Source organism: Nuphar pumila, chromosome 1 (assembly GCF_984573655.1).
Source record: "Nuphar pumila chromosome 1, dmNupPumi1.hap1.1, whole genome shotgun sequence".
Lineage (NCBI taxonomy): Eukaryota > Viridiplantae > Streptophyta > Magnoliopsida > Nymphaeales > Nymphaeaceae > Nuphar > Nuphar pumila.
This window is the reverse complement of record NC_143249.1, coordinates 4,985,757-5,006,164: the sequence shown is the minus strand read 5'-3', so window position 1 is coordinate 5,006,164 and position 20,408 is coordinate 4,985,757. Positions and strand designations below refer to the sequence as shown.

At 35.7% G+C, this 20,408-nt stretch overlaps 1 protein-coding gene across 2 annotated transcripts in view; it reads right to left on the bottom strand.

Annotated features, from left to right (window-relative positions):
- The window catches only part of LOC149847762 (mannose-P-dolichol utilization defect 1 protein homolog 2-like), a 37,011-nt gene extending 17,194 nt beyond the window's left edge, over positions 1-19,817 (bottom strand). Inside the window, exons 1-7 of one of the 2 annotated variants that reach the window (XM_089999739.1) lie at positions 19,535-19,817; positions 17,950-18,103; positions 17,734-17,806; positions 17,540-17,606; positions 17,330-17,389; positions 16,654-16,714; positions 16,507-16,548 (exon numbers count right to left, since the gene is read on the bottom strand). In XM_089999739.1, the coding sequence (XP_089855865.1) occupies positions 16,507-16,548; positions 16,654-16,714; positions 17,330-17,389; positions 17,540-17,606; positions 17,734-17,806; positions 17,950-18,103; positions 19,535-19,687 (610 nt within the window). In that variant the 5' untranslated portion in view covers positions 19,688-19,817. The remainder of the gene's footprint in view (positions 1-16,506; positions 16,549-16,653; positions 16,715-17,329; positions 17,390-17,539; positions 17,607-17,733; positions 17,807-17,949; positions 18,104-19,534) is intronic. The other variant, XM_089999658.1, reaches the window with a different exon arrangement.
- Between the last annotated feature and the right edge of the window lie 591 nt (positions 19,818-20,408).

Below are 20,408 nucleotides of genomic sequence, written 5' to 3'. Positions count from 1 at the left end.
TGTTTAAGACCATAAAGAACTTTTTCTAGACGAAGAGCTTTACCCTTAGGGATACTAATACCAGGTGGGGCTTCCGTGTATACTTCTTTAACGAGATTCTCATTCAGAAAAGCATTTTTGACATCTAATTGAAAGATAGGCCATGTTCTAATGGAGGCCAAGGCTATTAAAGTTCTAACAGTGGTCATACGGGCCACAGGAGCAAATGTTTCTTCATAATCGATGTCATACTCTTGGGCATATCCTTTGCTACTAAACGGGCCTTATATCTTTCCAGGGTCCCATCACTTTTGGTTTTGACTTTGTATACCCACCTACAACCTATAGGTTTCTTACCCGGAGGGATATCTTGTATCGTCCAAGTATTGGCCTTTTCTAGTGCATCCAATTCTATTTTCATGGCTTCTATTCATTCTATATGATTTTTTGCTTGAGAATAAGATAATGGTTCAACATATGATTGTATTAACGTAATGGCGGACCTATACGTGGGTGAAAAAGATTCATAAGACACAAATTTTTTTGGAGGTTTAGAGATTCTAGACGTTCTTCTAGGTGAGACTTCAGAGTATTTTTGTAATGCACATGGAAGATTTTGCTCTCTACGTCTTGAATATTGTAGACTTACATCCCTATGGATTTGCTCTTCATTATCATCATTTTCAACAACAATAGGACTTTGATCATTGTCAAGGTCACATCCAACATCACATTCATTGGATTTTGAAGTTGGATCAATTAAAAACGAGTATTCAGTGACATCCTTGGATTTTTCAAATTCAAAGAAGCTTTCTTTTTCCAAAAAAGATACATTTCTTGACACATATAATTTGTCATTTTGAAAATCAAAACACCTGTAGCCTTTTTGATTATCAGCATATCCTAAAAAGGCACATGGGATTGCACGAGGAGAGAGTTTGTCATTTCTGTTGGTGAAAACAAAACATTTGCATCCAAAGACTCTTAATCTAGAATAATCTGGAGTTAAATTAACAAGCTTTTCTATTGGAGTTGTATTCTTTAATGAGGAATATGGCATCCTATTAATGAGGTAGGTGGCAGTTAGGACCGCTTCAGCCCAAAAACTTTTTGGAACTTGATTTGCAATTAGCAATGTCCTAGTAGTTTTCATAATGTGCCGATGTTTGCGTTCGGCTAGGCCATTCTGTTGTGGAGTGTGTGGACATGATCTTTGATGTGTAATACCATGTAAATTGAGATAGTCTTTGAATTCGTTGGACATAAATTCTCCCCCTGAATCAGTGCGAAAAACAGAAATATCATTTTGAAACTTATTTTTAACCATTTTATGAAATATTTGGAAGTTAGCAAAGACATCATATTTATGTTTAAAAAAATAAATCCAAGTATGTCTAGAAAAGTCATCAACAAAAATGACATAATATGTATAACCACCTTTGGAAATAACTGGTACGGGGCCCCAAACATCCGAATGTATTAACTCAAGTGGTTGTGAGGAAACAAAAGTTCTACTAAGAAATGGTAACCTTTTCATTTTGCCAAGAATGCAGTCTTTACAAGAAAAATTTTCAGAATTACAAAAAATTTCTAAACTTGGAAAATATTGAATTTTAGACATATGAGGATGGCCAAGCCTTTTGTGCCATAAATCCAATTCTAATTTCTGAATATTATAACAAAATGCATTCTTGGGTAATTCCAAAAAGTCCATATAATAAAGTCCTTCTCTATGGCCTTCCCCAATCAGCTTCCCTGACTGGCGATCCTGTACCCAACAACCATGAGAAGAGAAGGAGATATTACATCCATAATCAGATATTTGTGAGACAGATAAGAGATTCAAATTAAGTTTAGGGATATATCTAACTTCTGGGATAAAAAATCTTTTGGATTTTTGAAGATTTTCAAAACATCCTATTCCTTTTACTTCAAGAGATGTGCCATCGACTGTAAAAACCTTTGACACACTTGAGTTATTTTTAAGACATTCGGATAGACTATTAACATTTGGGGTCATATGAAAAGAAGCACCAGAATCTAAAAGCCAAGGAAAGTTACCTGAACCGGAGAAAGATGCAACTGCCGCTCCAGTTGAGGCTTCGGTTGAGGAGGATACCCCTTTGAGAAGAGGTTGAAGGATTTCCATCAGTTGAGCCATAGACACAGGTGCATCTTGATCTTTTGACTCAGATTCAACAGATGCAACTCTTTTTTCTTCTCTTCTTTTTAACTTTGGACATTGAGGCCTATAGTGCCCCGGTTCATGACAATGATGACAAATAACTTTTCTTTTATCAAAGTCGCCGTTTTGCCTTCCAAAATGAGGCGGCTTGTAAGTACGAGTATGATTCCCCGGTCTAGATACAGCTAAAACGGAGTCATCATCAACTTTTGGAGTACTTTTTCTAAGTCTATTTTCCTCCATAGTGAGCTCTTCTAGAGTATCAACAATAGAAGGAATTTTTCCACGATGTAAAAGGGCCGATTTGGTGGATTCAAACTCCGGCCTTAGACCATTCACAAATTGATAGAAATGTTCCATATCGAGTTGCTTTTGGCGAAGCTCGATGTCTTCGGCACAATGCCATTTGGGCTCAAGAAGAGCCAACTCTTCCCAAAGTTCGGACAACTCATTATAATATTCTCGAATAGTTTTATCTTTTTGAGTCATTGTCCGAACTTTATCTTGTAAATTGCATACATGTGCAATATCTTTAAGGGAATACATGTTTTTGAGGTATTCCCAAGCCTTATCGGCATGCTCAAACTTAGCTAGACTAGAGCATTTTTTAATGTCTATGCTATTGATGAGCCATGACATAATTTTTGCATGCCCTATCCTCCATTCTTTCCATTTCTTTTCATAAGTGGCTAACGCCTTACTCTTCTCTTCTTCCGTTAGAGGAACCTCTTTATCACCCTCTTTCTTGGTAAGAGATAGTTTAGGTTCCAAATCGGAACCATCCACTATACCCCATAAACCTTTTCCCCAAATGTGGTGCTTCATAATCGAAGCCCACATTACATAGTTAGTATCATTTAGCTTCATAGGAATGATGGTGATCTTATCATTGTCATCCATCTTTTACAAGGGTAAGAGAGGAATAAATAGGAGGAGAGAGAGAGAGAAAAATAAAAAGAAAAGAAAAAGAGTAGACAAAGGAATAAGAGAGGATACAAAACCAAAATTTTTTGTAGCACAAGTTCGTCTTTCTTCAAACAAATCTTCTTGAGCTAAGAACAAGGTGATGAAACACCTTTTGAAAATGTGGCACGGAAATCGAGGCGAAAGCACTTCAAGATCTAAGGATGTCGTAGCTCTGATACCATGTAATGAAATGGTGGTCTTCAACAAATGCACAAATAACTCACAAACAAGTGTCTATTGGAGACACTACAAGCATGACCCTTGAAAGGGTATAAAAGGAAGAACACTTGAAAAATAAATAATACTTTATTCATGAACAAAATGCTTAAGAAGCATGGTGATTTACATTGAAGGGGTTCACCCCTATATATACAAAAAAGTGGAAGAGAGAGGAGAGCTCATTTTGAGCTCTCCAAAAGAGACGTTGCATTCCAACGTCTCTTAATATAGCTGTTGGACTACAGTCCAACAACATTTATTATTATAGTTGTTGGACTATAGTCCAACAACATTTATTATAGTTGTTGGACTACAGTCCAACAGCCATTTGCACAGTCAAGATCAAATATCTAGTTTCTATTGAACTAGATGCTAAAAAAGAAAATAAATAAAAATAGAAAAAAAAATAATAAAAGAAAATATAATAATATTAAATAATATATATATATTACAGTTTACATTTTAACATATCTTACCTCTCCATCACAAGACCTGATATTGCGCATGGTGTCCACACAACAAGTCAATTCCAGCATGCTCCTACCACTGTCCATATGGGAGTTGTGTTACACATTATTAGATATCTTAAAACTTTCATCTTTCGAGGACTTTTCTTGTCTGCTTCTTCCTCATTAGAATTAACTGCTTATACTGATGCAGATTGGAGATGTGACCCTAAAGATCGACACTCAACTACTGGACTTTGTGTGTTTTTAGGAGAATTATTGAATTCTTGGAGGTGCAAGAAGCAACAAAAGGTCTCACTTTCGTCAACTGAAGCCGAGTACAGAGTCATGGCTACAACCACCATGAAAGTAGTCTGGTTAAGGCGATTGCTTCAAGATATGGGTATTATGAGTACGGGAGCATCACAACTATGCTGCGACAATAAAAGTTCTATTTACATTGCTAGCAACCAAATATTCCATGAAAGGACTAAGCATATCGAGATGTATTGTCACTACGTACGAGAAGAATTTCTACACAGCACCATTGATCTTCCATATGTCTCATCAGAATATCAGCTGCCAGACTTCTTTACTAAACCTCTCACTGCTCCCCGATTTCATTTTCTCTTAGACAAACTTTCGGTTGTTCAACCGTAAGTTTGAGGGAGAGTATTAAAATTATAATCTCATAACTAATCTCATATGTAATATACCACTATCATATGTAATCTTATTTGTTTAGTTTAGTTTATCTGTTTAGTTTAGTTAGCTTTTCTTTTTAGTTTAGTTAGCTTTTTTTCTTTTCGTTTTTGGACATGTAATAGGCTTTATGCCTTTTTGACTAAGTCAAAAAGCATAAAGCATCATTTCTTACTTTTTGGACATATAATAGGCTTTATGCCTTTTTGACTTAGTCAAAAAGCATAAAGCAATAAGAGAGTCCTTGGACTCCCAACAGCTCTAAATAGAGTTGTTGGGAGCCCAACGACTCTCTCTCCCTCATTTTTATTACCTGTATAAATGTGGGGTCTCACCCCATTGTAAAGGTATCTTTTTGTATGGGTTATATCCCACTTGAATGAAATTATATTTGCATTCTTTCTTGGGTGGTGTTTTTATGAATCTTATTGATTCTTGTGAGTGAGTGAGCTTATGAACCTTTATGGTTCTTGTGGGAGATCTTTTGTGAGAATCATTTGAGGATTCAGATTGTGGGTTGCATCTTCTTACCGGCATTACCTCAGCCAAGATGGAGTTTCTTTGATTTTCGCAGTTCTTGAATGCGGCTGGCATGCAAAGTGGGTGTCGTTTTTGCAGGAATACACCTTCCTACTTAAGCATAAGTTCAGAACACAGAATCGGGTGGCTAACGCCCTCTGTCGGGCCTTTAACACTCTATACCGCTTCAACCATGATATATATAATATTATATATATATAGAGAGAGAGAGAGAGAGAGCAAAAATATATGCACACGTAATATAAACCAAGAAAAAGAACTATATTAGAGAATGATTTACTATATAGGTATATAGGTATATATGTATACATATATATGGAATAATACCATATAAAATACGCATATATGCAAGATGTGTAAGAAAAGGTTTGCACATTGTCCAGAATGCTTACAAGAATAATGCCTAATGAATAGATGAAGAGCCCCTTATTCTTATCCATAAGAATTCAGAATACATTCAAAATTCATCAGAAGTTATATTACAAGGCTAGCAAGAGAATGATTGAACACCACACCAAGAGTTTAACAATAACAAGAACCAGCCAGAATTTGTCAGGAAGGCCATTCCTATTAACACAACTTATAGAACACATCAAAAGAATAAAAAATCTACACAATTTTTATGGACTGTTATAAGACTTACAATAGACTCTTGAGGTGATTCATCTAAGATTGATAACAATGAAGGGCATTCCAAACAGATGTACTGAGTCCATCCTAAAAGCATACTCACAACATTAAAAAGTGTAAAATCATGTATGTGGAAACAATTTAACTAATTAGAATTGTATCAAAGTTTTGCCATGGGCTTAACCAAGCCTTATAGGTGATATTGTGATTAGTTATTTACACCAGAGAAATACAAATATTTAAAATTGAATCAGTGACAGATTCCCCAAAAATCAGCTCAAAAATATGCAAAACAAGAACAAGACAGTACAAGCAAACATATATGATATCAAGGTTGAAGTAGATCTTGTGCTGTTGAAATGAAATAAACAATGTAACAACAGAAAAATTAGGATAGGATTAATGTAGTAAGACAAGTTTTTAGAATGGTCTACCCATGACTAGCATATGCATTTATGACACAATAGGTGTTTTTAAAACAATGCTAAGGCACAAAGAATTGTGCCATACTAGATTATTGGAAAACAAAATCCATAAAGAAGATAAACTCAGTATCTCTAGGATGTGTTTCAAATGGATGCCTAAAAGAATTATATACTATATGAAGCTCAGGGGTAGCCATACACAATAGCACAATTCTTTTGGGTAATACTCTCACGCCCAAAATCTAGTTTTGTAATCAGAATCAGATTCATAAACACAACTGGATGGGAGCATGCTTCCATGAATTATACACTTGCAAGCAACTAAAAAGTACTTTTTATCTGATTTCTTAGGTCTAAACATAAAAATCTCAATAAAGCTCAAGATCAGACTTGTTTTAAGAAAAAAGAGTTATATGTAGCAACTCAAATGAAAGGTGTAAGCACTATAATCCTATAATTTTATATAGAATCTAAAATAAACATATGAAATTTACACATGAATAAAACATATTTATAAGGACAAGATAATAGATGGATAGATATGTAGACATAATGATTTAATATATAATTATTTTCAAAGTCATTAATTTCAAACACAAACACAAGTTCATGAACGTGATGCTCAAAAATACAGGCATTACAAGCCCTCTGAAAACCAGAAAGCAATCAAGAAGGCCTAGTTTCAAGCACAAAGTAGAATAGACGCATTAAGATTTATATCCTACATCTTAAGCCATGCAGTACCTGTTCAAATGTATCTCTCTTTATGTAAATATTTACATATATATATATAAAGAGAGATACATATACATATATATATCACGTATATATGTATATGTATCTATCTATATATATATATGTAAATATATATGTTTCTTTTTTGTAAAACCCGCAAGGGTATTTTAGTCATTTCTCTTCATTTTGCGCATATTCATAATTATGAATATGTTGTAATTCTTTTTGCTTTTTTACTTTTCTTCTTTTCTTTTTTCTTTTCCCTTTTTCGTCTTTATTCTTTTTGTTGACTCAAAGTCAACCTTGGAGGGCTCAACACTAGCTGTTGAGCCTCTCCAACGGTTAGAATTCTAACCGTTGGAAGGGCTCCAACAGCTAGTGGAGCCCCTCCAAGGCTCCTTTTCCTCTTATAAATAGGGGAGTTCCCCCTTTGTAATCTTCACTTCTTGGAGCTTTTGTTCTCCATTCTTCTCAATAAAATTCTTTATATTAGGTATGCCTTTGTGCATTTGAGTTTCTTTATTGCACCTTTGTGTACATTTGTTCCAAGTGTTCTTGTGCATTTGTGCACATTGGTGTTGTGCTTATCGCACACTTTATCTCTTTTTTGAGATATTTTCACATGGTATCAGAGCTAGGCTTAAAGGAAAAGAAGATCGTGCTCTTTTCTCTCTTCATTGGAGTACCTCGAAAAGTGTGCCATTAAGTTGTGGTGGTTGGAGTGAAGACTCGGCTCTTCATTTTATATTTTAGAAGCTTCCTACATCAAGAAGGGACTCATTTCGCATTGTGGTATGCATTTATTTCTCTTTGTATCCTCTCTAATGGGCGAAAAGGATTCTCACTTCTCTCTTGGCTTCAAATTGAATGAAACGAATTATCATGTATGGGCCGGGAATATGGAGGCCCATATAAAAGGTAAGGGTCTTTGGGGATATGTTCAAGGAACTATTCCCGAACCCGAACCAAAAATTACTACCCTTGAGAGAGGGGAGATCAAGGTTCTTGAGGGAGAAGAAAGAGAAAAGGCTTTTGAAGATTACAATAAAAAGCATGAAGAGTGGGAAATGAAAAATTACAAAATACTCTCATGGTTCTTCTCTTCGGTTGAGACCAAAATTAATGCCAACATTCTAAAGTTCAAAAAGGCATATCAAGTATGAGAATATCTTGAAAGAATGTATACCTCAAGAGATTTATCCCATAAATACTATCTCCAAAAGAAGGCTTTAACCCTTCAACAAGGAGAAATGTCCGTTAGAGAGTATTTCGCCGAGTTATCCACTATTTGGGATAAGCTTGCCCTCCAAGAACCTAAATGGAGTGGTGAGGCTATTGAATTGAGGGCCAAACAATTAGAAGAGGATCATTTCTTTAACTTTTTAAATGAGCTTAGACCCGAGTTTGAACAAACTAGATCCTCTCTCTTGTCTTCTTTCTCTTCTCCTCCATTGGAAGATGTGCTTACCAAATTAAGTGGAGAAGAAACTAGATTGGGAATGAATAAAACCAATCTAAGTGTGTTGGCCGTTCCCTCTAAAGATGAGGATGAGGGTGCTTATGCCGTCTCAAGACCGGGGAATAATGTTAAAACCTATAAACCCCCTCATTTTAACAAAAATCAAGGAAGAAGAGAAAATGGTGGGCATTATGGAAGAAGAGATTATAGTAAGATCATATGCCATTTTTGCAAAGAACCGGGTCACATTAAACCGGTATGCCCTAAATGGAAGAAGATGGTGGCTATGTCTACTACTTTCCAATCAACCAAGGAGGAAGGTCGATCAACTTCCAACCATGCTACCTTGTCTCTCAATCAAATCATGAAAGCTCTTCAACCTCTCCTCAAGGGATCCGTTTTCGGAGCCGCCATGACCACCTTCTCTCCTCCCGGTAAGATTCTTTGGCTCTTAGACTCGGGTGCCTCCTTTCATATGACTCCAAATGTTTTTGCACTTTCTAAATATTCAAAAAATTTGTCACCCTCTTTTGTCTCTACCGCGGATGGGGCTTCTCTTGAAATAAAAGGAATTGGTGATTTTGAAAGACAAGGTTTTTCTATCCCTAAAATTAGATTTATACCAAAACTAAATTTAAATTTGCTTTCCGTCTCTCAACTATCGGATCATGGGTGTGATATCAAATTCTCATCAAATAAATGTTGGATACAGAATCGCCGGTCCGGGAAGTTGATTGGGGAAGGCTCTAGGAAGAGAGATCTTTATCTCATGGAATTTCTTCAAATTCCAAAAACCTTTTTTTGTAATGTTGCCCAACATAAAGATATAAATGTTTGGCATAAATGCCTTGGGCATCCAAATATTGTCAAGCTTTCTTATTTACATTTTGCTAAAACTTTATGTAAAGACAATTTCAATTGTAATGATTGTATTCTTGGTAAAATGAGAAGCTTACCTTTTGGACAAAGAACTATGTTTTCAACTAAGCCTTTTGAAATTGTGCATTCGGATGTTTGGGGACCGGCACCCGTTGTGTCTAAGGGAGGTTTTTCGTATTATGTTATTTATGTGGATGATTTCTCAAGGTATAGTTAGATATACTTCCTCAAACATAAACATGAGGTTTTTTCTACTTTTAAGGTTTTTCACATGTTAATACAAAATCAATTCAATAGTAAATTACAAATTCTTAGAACCGATTCCGGGGGAGAATATCTCTCAAATGATTTCAAAAGTTATATTGAAAATAATGGGATTGTTCATCAAAGGTCTTGTCCCAAAACTCCTCAACAAAATGGGTTGGCCGAACGAAAACATAGACACATAATTGAAACTACAAGAACTTTGCTAATTTCTCAAAAAATTCCAAAAAGATTTTGGGCCGAAGCGGCTCTTGCATCGGTTTATCTCATCAACCGACTTCCATCCAAAAACTTGAATCAAATATCTCCATATGAAATCTTGTATAAAAAAGAACCCGATTACAATAGGTTAAGAATTTTTGGTTGTAAATGTTTTGTTCTCACTGATAAGAATGATAAATTATCTCCCAAAGCTATTCCTTGTGCGTTTTTAGGATATTCGGAAACCCAAAAAGGTTTTAGGTGTTATGATATTAAGAATGATAAACTATATGTTTCAAGAAATGTAACCTTTTTAGAAAACATAAGTGGTTTTGAAGAACACAAAACTCATGAAGATAATGCCGATTATTCTTTTTTGTTTGAACTTTTATCTAGAAATGAAGATTTTTTTAGCGATGATGAATTAAATGAGAATGAGGATATAAGTGAAAGTATTCCTCAAACCATTCATGATGAAGAAGAAATGATAAATGAACCAATTACCTATACACATAGAGATAAAAGCACTTTTAGAAGTGCAATATAGAAATATAGTGACCTTAGTGAATCTTCCAACAACTCTCGAAGAACTGAAAGATCTAGGAAAAATCCTTCTAGATTTATATCCTATGAGTCTTTTTCTCCAAAGCATAGGGAATGTCTTAGTGTCATTCACTCATATCAAAAACCTAGAAATTTTAAAGAAGCTAAGGAAATGATAGAGTGGAGGGATGCCATGGACAACGAACTTAGAGCCCTCAACAAAGCCAAAACGTGGGTTTTTCAACGTCTCCCAGAAGGAAAGAAAACAATAGGATGTAGATGGGTTTTTAAAATCAAAACCAAGAGTGATGGCACTCTCGAAAGATATAAAGCCCATCTTGTCGCAAAAGGATATAGTCAAGAATACGGCATCGATTACGAAGAAACCTTTGCTCCTGTTGCACGAATGGTTACTGTAAGGTGTTTGATCACCATTGCATCTATTAAAAAATGGAATATTTACTAAATGGATGTTAAAAATGCATTTCTAAATGGGGACCTTAATGAAGAAGTCTACATGGATGCTCCTCCTGGTATGAACGTACCAAAGGGGAAAGTCCTTCGTTTGCAAAAAACGCTTTATGGTTTAAAACAAGCCCCTAAGGCTTGGTATGATCGATTTAATGATGTAATGGTTCAAAATGGTTTTTTCTCATGCTACACTGACACTGCTCTGTTCGTCAAAAGGTCTGATGCAGGAATTGTGATTTTACTATTGTATGTTGATGATATGTTGATAACAGGTAGTGACATAAAGGGCATCAGAAACATTAAAACCACTTTAAAAGAAAAGTTTGAAATGTCAGACCTGGGGTATCTGACTTACTTTCTTGGTATCGAGGTAGCCTACTCTCATAGAGGCTATTTTTTGTCTCAAACTAAACTTGCCTGTGAGATTCTTGACAGATCAGGTATTACTGATGATAAAACTATTCTTGTGGGATCTCTAATGTATCTTAGCATCACAAGGTCGGACATCTCTCATGTCGTGCATACTGCAAGCCAATTTCAGCATGCTCCTACATCCGTTCTTATGAGTGCCGTTCTCCGAGTTGTCAGATACATAAAGGAAACTTTAAACAAGGGAGTTTTCCTTTCCTCATCTTCTGAGTTAAATTTAATTGCATATACTGACTCTGATTGGGGAGGTGACCCAAATAATCGTCACTCCACTACAGGCTTTTGCATTTTTTTAGGTGAATCCCTGATCTCATGGAGATGTAAGAAACAACAAAAGGTGTCTCTATCATCCACCGAAGCAGAATATCGAGCCATGGCGTCTACAACTATGGAGATTGTCTGGATTCATCAGTTGTTGCAAGACATGGGGATTACAATTCAAGAATCCACAAAGTTATGTTGTGATAATAAGAGTGCAATCTATATTGCTAAGAATCACACATTTCATGAGAGGACAAAGCATATTGAGATGGACTGTCATTATGTCCGAGAGGCATATCTACAAAAAGTCATTGATCTTCCTTATGTAACGTCAGAATATCAGTTGGCAGATTTCTTCACCAAGGCGCTTTGCTCTCCAAGATTCAACTTTCTCCTTAGCAAACTTTCGGTCATTGTGCCCTAAGTTTGAGGGAGGGTGTTAAAATGTATCTCTCTTTATGTAAATATTTACATATATATATAAAGAGAGATACATATACATATATGCATCACATATATATGTATATGTATCTATCTATATATATATATGTTTCTTTTTTGTAAAACCCGCAAGGGTATTTTAGTCATTTCTCTTTATTTTGCGCATATTCATAATTATAAATATGTTGTAATTCTTTTTGCTTTTTTACTTTTCTTCTTTTCTTTTTTCTTTTCCCTTTTTTGTCTTTATTCTTTTTGTTGACTCAAAGTCAACCTTGGAGGGCTCAACACTAGCTGTTGAGCCTCTCCAACGGTTAGAATTCTAACCGTTGGAGGGGCTCCAACAGCTAGTGGAGCCCCTCCAAGGCTCCTTTTCCTCTTATAAATAGGGGAGTTCCCCCTTTGTAATCTTCACTTCTTGGAGCTTTTGTTCTCCATTCTTCTCAATAAAATTCTTTATATTTTGTATGCCTTTGTGCATTTGAGTTTCTTTATTGTACCTTTGTGTACATTTGTTCTAAGTGTTCTTGTGCATTTGTGCACATTGGTGGTGTTGTGCTTATCGCACACTTTATCTCTTTTTTGAGATATTTTCACAGTACCTTGATAGGCATCTTTTAGCAAGGGCGTGTAATAATGAGCCAAATGGGTGAGCTTTAAGTACAACCTGGCGTTAAGGGGGAGCTTTGAATGAAGGAATGGATAATCGGTGTCCATTTATCCACATTTTTTGGGGATAAATAGTCTTCAACGTACAAAAAAACACGAACAAGTTTTGCCATGTTTGATTGTAACGTGGGCAAGATGATGAAATCAAGATAAAGAGTCCCGGGTGATTATTTATCCCAATTATCAAACACCCCCTAAGACAAATAGTTTTCCAACACCTATCTCATAATGAGTCTTCCTTGAGAGCCCCAGTGAGAATATCTCTTGTAGTGATTTTTTCCAGCATAAAGTGCTGACTGTTAAATCCTACATATACATATTTATGTATATAGTATAGTATATACGTATATCTATATTTTTATATACATATTGTATGTATATATATTTATATTATAAATATATATTATATATAACATATATGGGACCAAGTCAAACTTGTTGACTTGTTCCCAATGGCTAGAAAACGGATAGAATTCTAGCCGTTGGAAGGTACCTCTCTTCCTTCTTGTGCTCTCTCTCTCTCCATCACTTTTAGCTCTCTCTTCTTCCTCTATTGTGTATAAATAGGGGTGTTTTCCCCTTTGTAATGTATGCCTTTTGCACACTTGATTCATTGAATAAAATATATTTTTTATATTGTGTGTCTTATTGTGTGTATCCCTTTTGTAGGATTTGTGAGTATGTTCCTTGAGAACACTTTTGTGGTTCCCTTCGTGGGATTTGTGAGTGTATTCCTTAGAGAACATTTTTTTTGGTTATCCACCCAAGTTGGAGTTGATGGTCTCTTGGTTCGTAATTGAAGACTCTTTGAATCTTTACATGGTATCAGAGCTTGGCTCTTTTTTAATTCTCATTCAAGTGTTATTGATTGAGACATTGGTGGAGTATTCGTGAGATCGTGATTGTACAAGTGCTTGTAGATTGTGATCGTGCATCATTAGAGGATTCAAGTGATTGCATGATATCGGTGGAGTACTTGTATTCTTTTATTTGTTTTCTCTTCCTTCTCTTTATTTCTCTTTCTACACTTTTCTTGTAAAATAGATGACAATGAAAATGTCACCATTAAACTCGTGAAACTCAATGATTTTAACTATATAACATGGGCTTCTATTATGAAGCACCTAGAAGCACCTTATTTGGGGAAAAGGGTTATGGGAACTAGTAGATGGGTCTTATCTGGAACCCAAGCTAGTTCTCACCAAGGTAAGAAAGAGGTTTCACTAACCGAAAGTGAAAAGACCAAAGTCATTACCAACTATGAGAAAAGTGAAAATAATGGATAATGCGTCATGTCAAGATTATGTCTTGGCTTATCAGTAGTGTGAATGTTAAAAAATGCTCTAGTCTAAACAAATTTGAACATGCAAACAAGGCTTGGAAGCATCTCAAGAGAATGAATCTCTTAAAGATATTGCACAAGTGTGTAATGTGTAAAATAGAGTTTGGACTATGACCCAAGGTGAAAAAAGTATTAGAGAATACCTTAATGACTTGTTCGAACTTTGGGAAGAATTGGCTCTTTTAAAGCCAAAATAGCATTGCCTCCGAAGATATTGAGCTCCGCCAAAAACAAATAGATGCAGAATACTTTTATCAATTTATCAACGGTTTAAGACCGAAATTTGAAGCAATTAAGTTTATTCTTCTTCATAGAGGAAAAGTTTCCTCTATTAAAGACATTGTGAAGGAGTTGAGTATGAAAGAAAATAGGTTGAAAAAGTGTGTCACAAGAAATGAAGATGACTCGGTCTTGGCCGTCTCTAGACCGAGAAATTATGTTCGTGTATATAAATCATCCCATTGTAGAAGACAAGGAAATGACTATAATAGAAAAAATTATTTGTTATTATTGCCAAGAACCGGGACACACTAAGCCCCAATATCCTAAGCTAAAAGGGACATTTGAAAAAAAAGTTGCTTTGGTTGGCTCTCTACAAGAGTCAATTGACATTTTCGCATCCCAAGAATCATCTATTGAATGCATGTCTCTAGCTCAACTAGTAGAAGCTCTTCAACCTCTTCTCAAGAAAGCATCTTCTTCAACTGGAATTGTTGTTTCATCTTTATCCAACCCTGGTAAATTTTACTGGCTTTCGATTTCGGTGCATCGTTCCACATAACCCCAAACCATGATATATTATCCGAATATTATAACAATTCACGTGTGTCATGTTTTTACGGCCGATGGTACATCTCTTTAAATTGAAAGAATAGAAAATTTTGAAAAGAATTTTTCAAAATAAAAAAGTTTTTTTATTCCAAAGATCTGACACATTCCTAAATTAAACCTAAATCTCTTATCCGTATTTCAAATATATGATTATGGTTGTAACATTTCTTTCTATTCAAATTAATGTTTGGTTCAAGATCGTCAGTCTGGGAAGTTGATTGGGCAAGGCCATAGAGAAATAGAGCTATACTATATGGATTTTTTAGAAATACTCAAAGATGTTTTTTATTGTAATGTCCAAAAATTAGATTTGAATGTATGGCATAAAAGATTAGGACATCCAAATGTATCAAAAATCTAATATTTTCTAAATTTGAAAAAAAAATAATCTTAAAAATTTCTCTTGTGAAGACTGTGTTCTTTGAAAAATAAAGAGATTATCATTCAATGATAGAAATATTATTTCATCTAGACCACTTGAGTTAGTTCATTCGGATGTTTGGGGTCTAGCATCCGTATTATCTAAAGGTGGATATGCATATTATGTCATATTTATGGATGACTTTACTAGACACTTGGATATACTTCTTTAAACATAAATCTGAAGATTTTTTTCATTTTCAAAATTTTCATAAGTTGGTTAAAAATCGGTTTGAAAACGAAATTTTTATACTTCATATTGATTCAGAGGGGCAATTATCTTAAACTTCATAGCATCACACATCAAAGATTTTGTCATCACACACCACAAAAAAATGGTTTAGTAGAACGAATACATAGGCACATCATTGAAACTTCAAGAATGTTGATTATTGCTAGTCATGTGCCTAAGATTTTTTGGGCAAAAGTTGTCTTAACAATTGTTTATCTTATAAACAAAATGTCATCATCCTCTTTACAAAATATTTCACCTATTGAAAAACTTCTTAAACTCTCTCCTGACTATGCTAGACTACAAATCTTTGGTTGTAAATGTTTTGTATTAACCAACAAAAATGACAAGTTTTCACCTAGAACTATTCCTAGTGCCTTTTTTGGGTATGCCGACAACCAAAAGGGATTTCGGTGTTATGATCCTAAAACTGAAAAATTATATATTTCTAAAAATATAACTTTTTTAGAAAAAAAATTTGTTAAAGACTCCCGAACTGGATATAAGTTATGTCCTTTTAGCAGCATGTCATCGCTACAGATCACGTCATGGTGGAAAGTGCGATATGATAACATAATATCCGAATTTGACATGCTGTTGAAGCTCCCTTATGTTTTTTTTAGACATACAGGCAGCTCTGATCCATAACTTAAATATGAATATATGTACTGTACAACAATGGCAATAGTGCACGCATGGATTAGAAGAGAAAGAAGCTGCTAAATTAAAGATATGTCATGCAATTAAAATCCCAGAAGACAACACTAATAGAAAAAGCTTATATATAGATAGTCACTAGAATATGAGAACTAGAAATATGGGCATTTCCATCACTTTTTTTGCAAATCCAACCATGTGGATGTGCTTGGCATGGTGAATTTGCTAGGAATCAACCATTGTATCGTGTATTTTCGATGAAAAAATGTGATTTTTGAATGCTTGAATATTTATGAAGATTATGACCCATTGATTTTAAAGCCTTAAAAAACCTCGTTTATGCATCAAAATCGGATGATTCAAGAGCGGGTTCTTATAAAACCAAGCATGTAGATCACATCCGTAAGGTAGGATTCAAGAGAAAATAACAAAAAACCATGAAAGTCACTGTTCACACATTAGTTCTCATATTCTAGTGACTATATATATATATATATATATAGAGAGAGAGAGAGAGAGGTGGTACAACAACAATTATTATATATTTCACTCAAAGATATAAAAGGAACCCAAAGGATACTGCTTGTCGGAGCATTCTCCTGGATGCTGGTAAACACTCTCACTGCAGAAGATCAGAGAAATCCATGAAATCTATAAGGATGACTTCCAAGCATGTAACCACATGCTGAAAACGACAGGAGTGTAAAATTTACCATTGAACACTTACCTGCAGACCCACCAAAATTCATGAAGTTTGTGGGGAGACTAAGCTCTCCGGTATTCTTGTTCTGTTTAAGAGAAATATATTAGAAAGCTATCTTTTTACATAAACTATGATAAATTTTTTAAAGAAAAGGGCCATGTTTTCCATTTATTTTTCTACATAGAGCTAATATGTCACATTACTCTAGAGAAAGAAGATATCAACAAATCCATGTCATATAGGTTTTTTAAGAGAGTTTTTCTAATAGAAAAATAAATCTCCGAAAAAATGTAGCAAACACATTCTTTTTTGCAATGATTTACTATTTCTAATATATTACAGAAATTTCATGCAGAAAAAGAAACCACAATTTTGACGCCAAGTTCTTTTCAAGAATATGAAATCAACCTTTGAGAAAAATCAAGAGTAAGGCGCAAAAAGGATAGCCATCATTCCTTCAACAAGAGGGTTGATGCATGCAGGTGATGACACAATACAAGGCATAAAAGTAGGAGGGCAAAATGAGTCAAGCTTCTTATGAGAGCTCAGGCTCGGCACCTTAAAACTCAGCCCCAGCTCCCTGGTTTACATAAGCAGGACAAGCCCAAGACTAGCTTTAGGATCGATTTATGTACAGCCCAGCCTATTCAAAGTATACAAGAATGACCATAATTACTTTTTTCAAGGGCCTTCAACTCACCTTATAGTTTTCCCATATTTGTGGGATACGAGCAAATAAAAAAATTGCATGCTGAGAGGCCTGTAAAAAAAATGAAAAACAGCATTAAAAGTTAATGCAAGTTGGTGCATGAATCTGGAAAAGCATTCCTTTAATATAAGAAAAATCCAAAGTATTAATTGTTAATAGCTTGTTAGGTATCAACAAACAACTGAACAAGATTATACTCACATAAAGGACTTCAAAGAGAGCTGGATGAATCTGCCCAGCTAATATGGTTGGTGCTATAGCACAATATCTGGAAGAAGACTAAGGAAACTTAACTGAAAGGATCATTAGCTGACACCAAATTAATGGATTAATGGTTACAAATAAAAATTTTGACACAACTCCTAAAGTAACATTTCTCCATGAGATTAGGATACAATGATGCCTTGATCCAAGTTTTAGCTCCCAATGGTTGTGAATAATGATATATTATAGTCACTAAAACAATAGCTGTGTCAGGAAAACAAACAGAGATTTGATCAGAATCTGAAAATCCAATGTCTTTCCTTTGAACCTATGAAGAAAATATCTTTCATTAGGGGAAAATAGCACATTAAAAATAACTTTTGGTGCTTTTTTTTTTAAGAACATACCTTGAAGCAAGAGAAAAACTAATTCCCCATAGGCAGAAAATGGAAGTCCTTTGTGCAGACAATATGCCAAAGCAACAGTAAATCCAACAACCTCAAGCTCAAAGGATACAACACTGAGGCCGCTCACACTTTTATGCTTCAAAATTACGTATATCTGCATTATAACATAATTACATGAACATCAAGTGAACTGAAACGAAATTAAAAGGTCATGAAACTGATCCTAACTTGGACAAAATCAATAAACTGAAATATTGAAACTAGTTAGTATAATATTAAGCCATCACTATTCTACATGCTAAAGTGACAAAAAAAATCGTCTTGCTCTGTAAGTTGTACAACATTCATGTGGAACCTCGGATGTGGCAACAGGGCACATGTTCTCCATTATCAGTATATCCATCAAAATTCTAATATGCACAGGTTATGACCACATTACTTAAGGTCACATGTAGAAATTGAAGACTGCATGTAATGGAAATGATTCCAAGGTTTTCAAGATTATCAGCAATGATACATATAAACATTGATACAGGGTTAAATAGTATGAGATAGCTTCTAGGAGTTTGCTCTTGCTTCATTGGAGTAGTGTATGCATTGTTTTGACTCGAACGAGATTGTTTCCATTTTTTGTTCAACAATGTATGCAATGGGCATGGATTATCCATCCAAGTGACCGATAGATCGTGACTTCTAATGATAGTATCGGTCCAATGCTTCCATATGAAAAAGGTCATGCTCGCAAATTCTCCAAAATAGATTGATGCAAAAATTAAGATTCGGGACGTTGCAACTCTATTCGAAACCACCAGGCGTCCTTCTAACGATTCAGTACTGATGGGCCTGGGAAACTCTGGCGTTTTCGCCTCTTCAAGCATGTCTAAATGTTTGTTCAGGTGCTCAGAAGAGCACCCGTTCATGTCCACGATCAATTCAAACGAAAAGCGTCGCTATTCTGCCGTGATAGAAGCATCAATTCACCCTCATTCCGGAATTGGGTAGAAATGAAATCCGGTTCAATCGATCTTTTCCCTCGTCTCAGATACAAAAATTTTGATGGAATCGGATTCCAATTCGTCAAATCTATAACACAGTGTACGGGAAGAGAAAAAGGAAAACAGGAAATAGTAAAAGAATCGATCGAAAGCGACCAAACTTCCGCGAAGATGCAACAAAAGAAAAGGAAAAGAACAAAGAAAAAAAAAGATCGAGGGAAAATAAATAGTTCAATCTCCACTTTCTTTAGAAATAAACTAATCGACGCGCAAAAACAATCCCCAATTCCGCCCCTAATTAACAGAACGGGTGCCCTAGGGGTGTTTGGATTCAGGGAATTCCGCGGAATTAGAATCCAATTCCACAAAATTCCCCTTCGTGGCTGAAAATGGCCAAAGGATTTGCTGAAGCTGGATTCCCAATTCCACTAAACTCCATGAATCTAAACAAAGAAAACGCTTCGCCATCGTCTGCACTCGACGAAGATCGGAATCGAGATGGAGTCCTGATCGGATCGTGAGACAAGATGAGAGCAATTTGAGAAGAATTCGGGAATGCGCGCGCGAGATCGAGGATGGGGAAGAGTAACCTGAGGCAGTTTGACGGTGGTGGAGGCGGCGACGATGCAGTAGCCGAGGATCTTGGCGATGAGAGGCATGAAGCAATCCTTCTCCGGGATCTCTCCTTCCCTAAGCGAGCTCAGTACGCAGGTGAAGTTCATTCCGAGGATTTCCAACTCCATCGTTTGCCGATCGCCGGGAAAAGCTTTTCCTACGCGGGAGACTGCGCGAGACGGCCATCGTCTCCGTCTTCCCTTTTTAACAGGCAGCGAATTCGAAGCGGAATCTGGATCCGAACTAGATTCGACGTGGTAAGGTTGACTGCGAATCCAAACTTTCGCTAAAAAAAATATATAAAAACAAAGGGTTGAAAACAAGGATTTGGAATATTAACAAATTTTCAAATGGATCAGATTAAAGTACCAATGAAGATCTGAATCCGAATAGTTGTGCAAGCATGAACTACATTCATCAATCAAGATCTGAATCTGAATTGCTTGTTTTAAGATCCATATCCAGGAATAATGTTTCAGAACTACATTTTAACCCATGTTCTCGTTCTCTTCAAACCATAGTTCACATATTAGGCATACCACTTCAAGATACTGGTATGAAACTCATTTTAGAAACCATAAAAAGAAGTATCAAGTGTTTAAGAAACTCATCCCATTTATTTGAGAAACAGGAGAAACCACCCCCAAGATCAGAAACCTAGCTGCGTTGGCTTTGCCTGTCGCACTTACAATCACTGTCTTGGCAACATAAAACTCTTTGGGCTTACCCCTTGCCTCAAGGGAGTCGACCCACACTTTGGCTTGCGTAAGGGGTGACGCCCATAGGATTTGAACATAGACTGCCTGCCTAGTGGCGTAGGCCCCATCCCACTATGCCAAACCCCTTTGG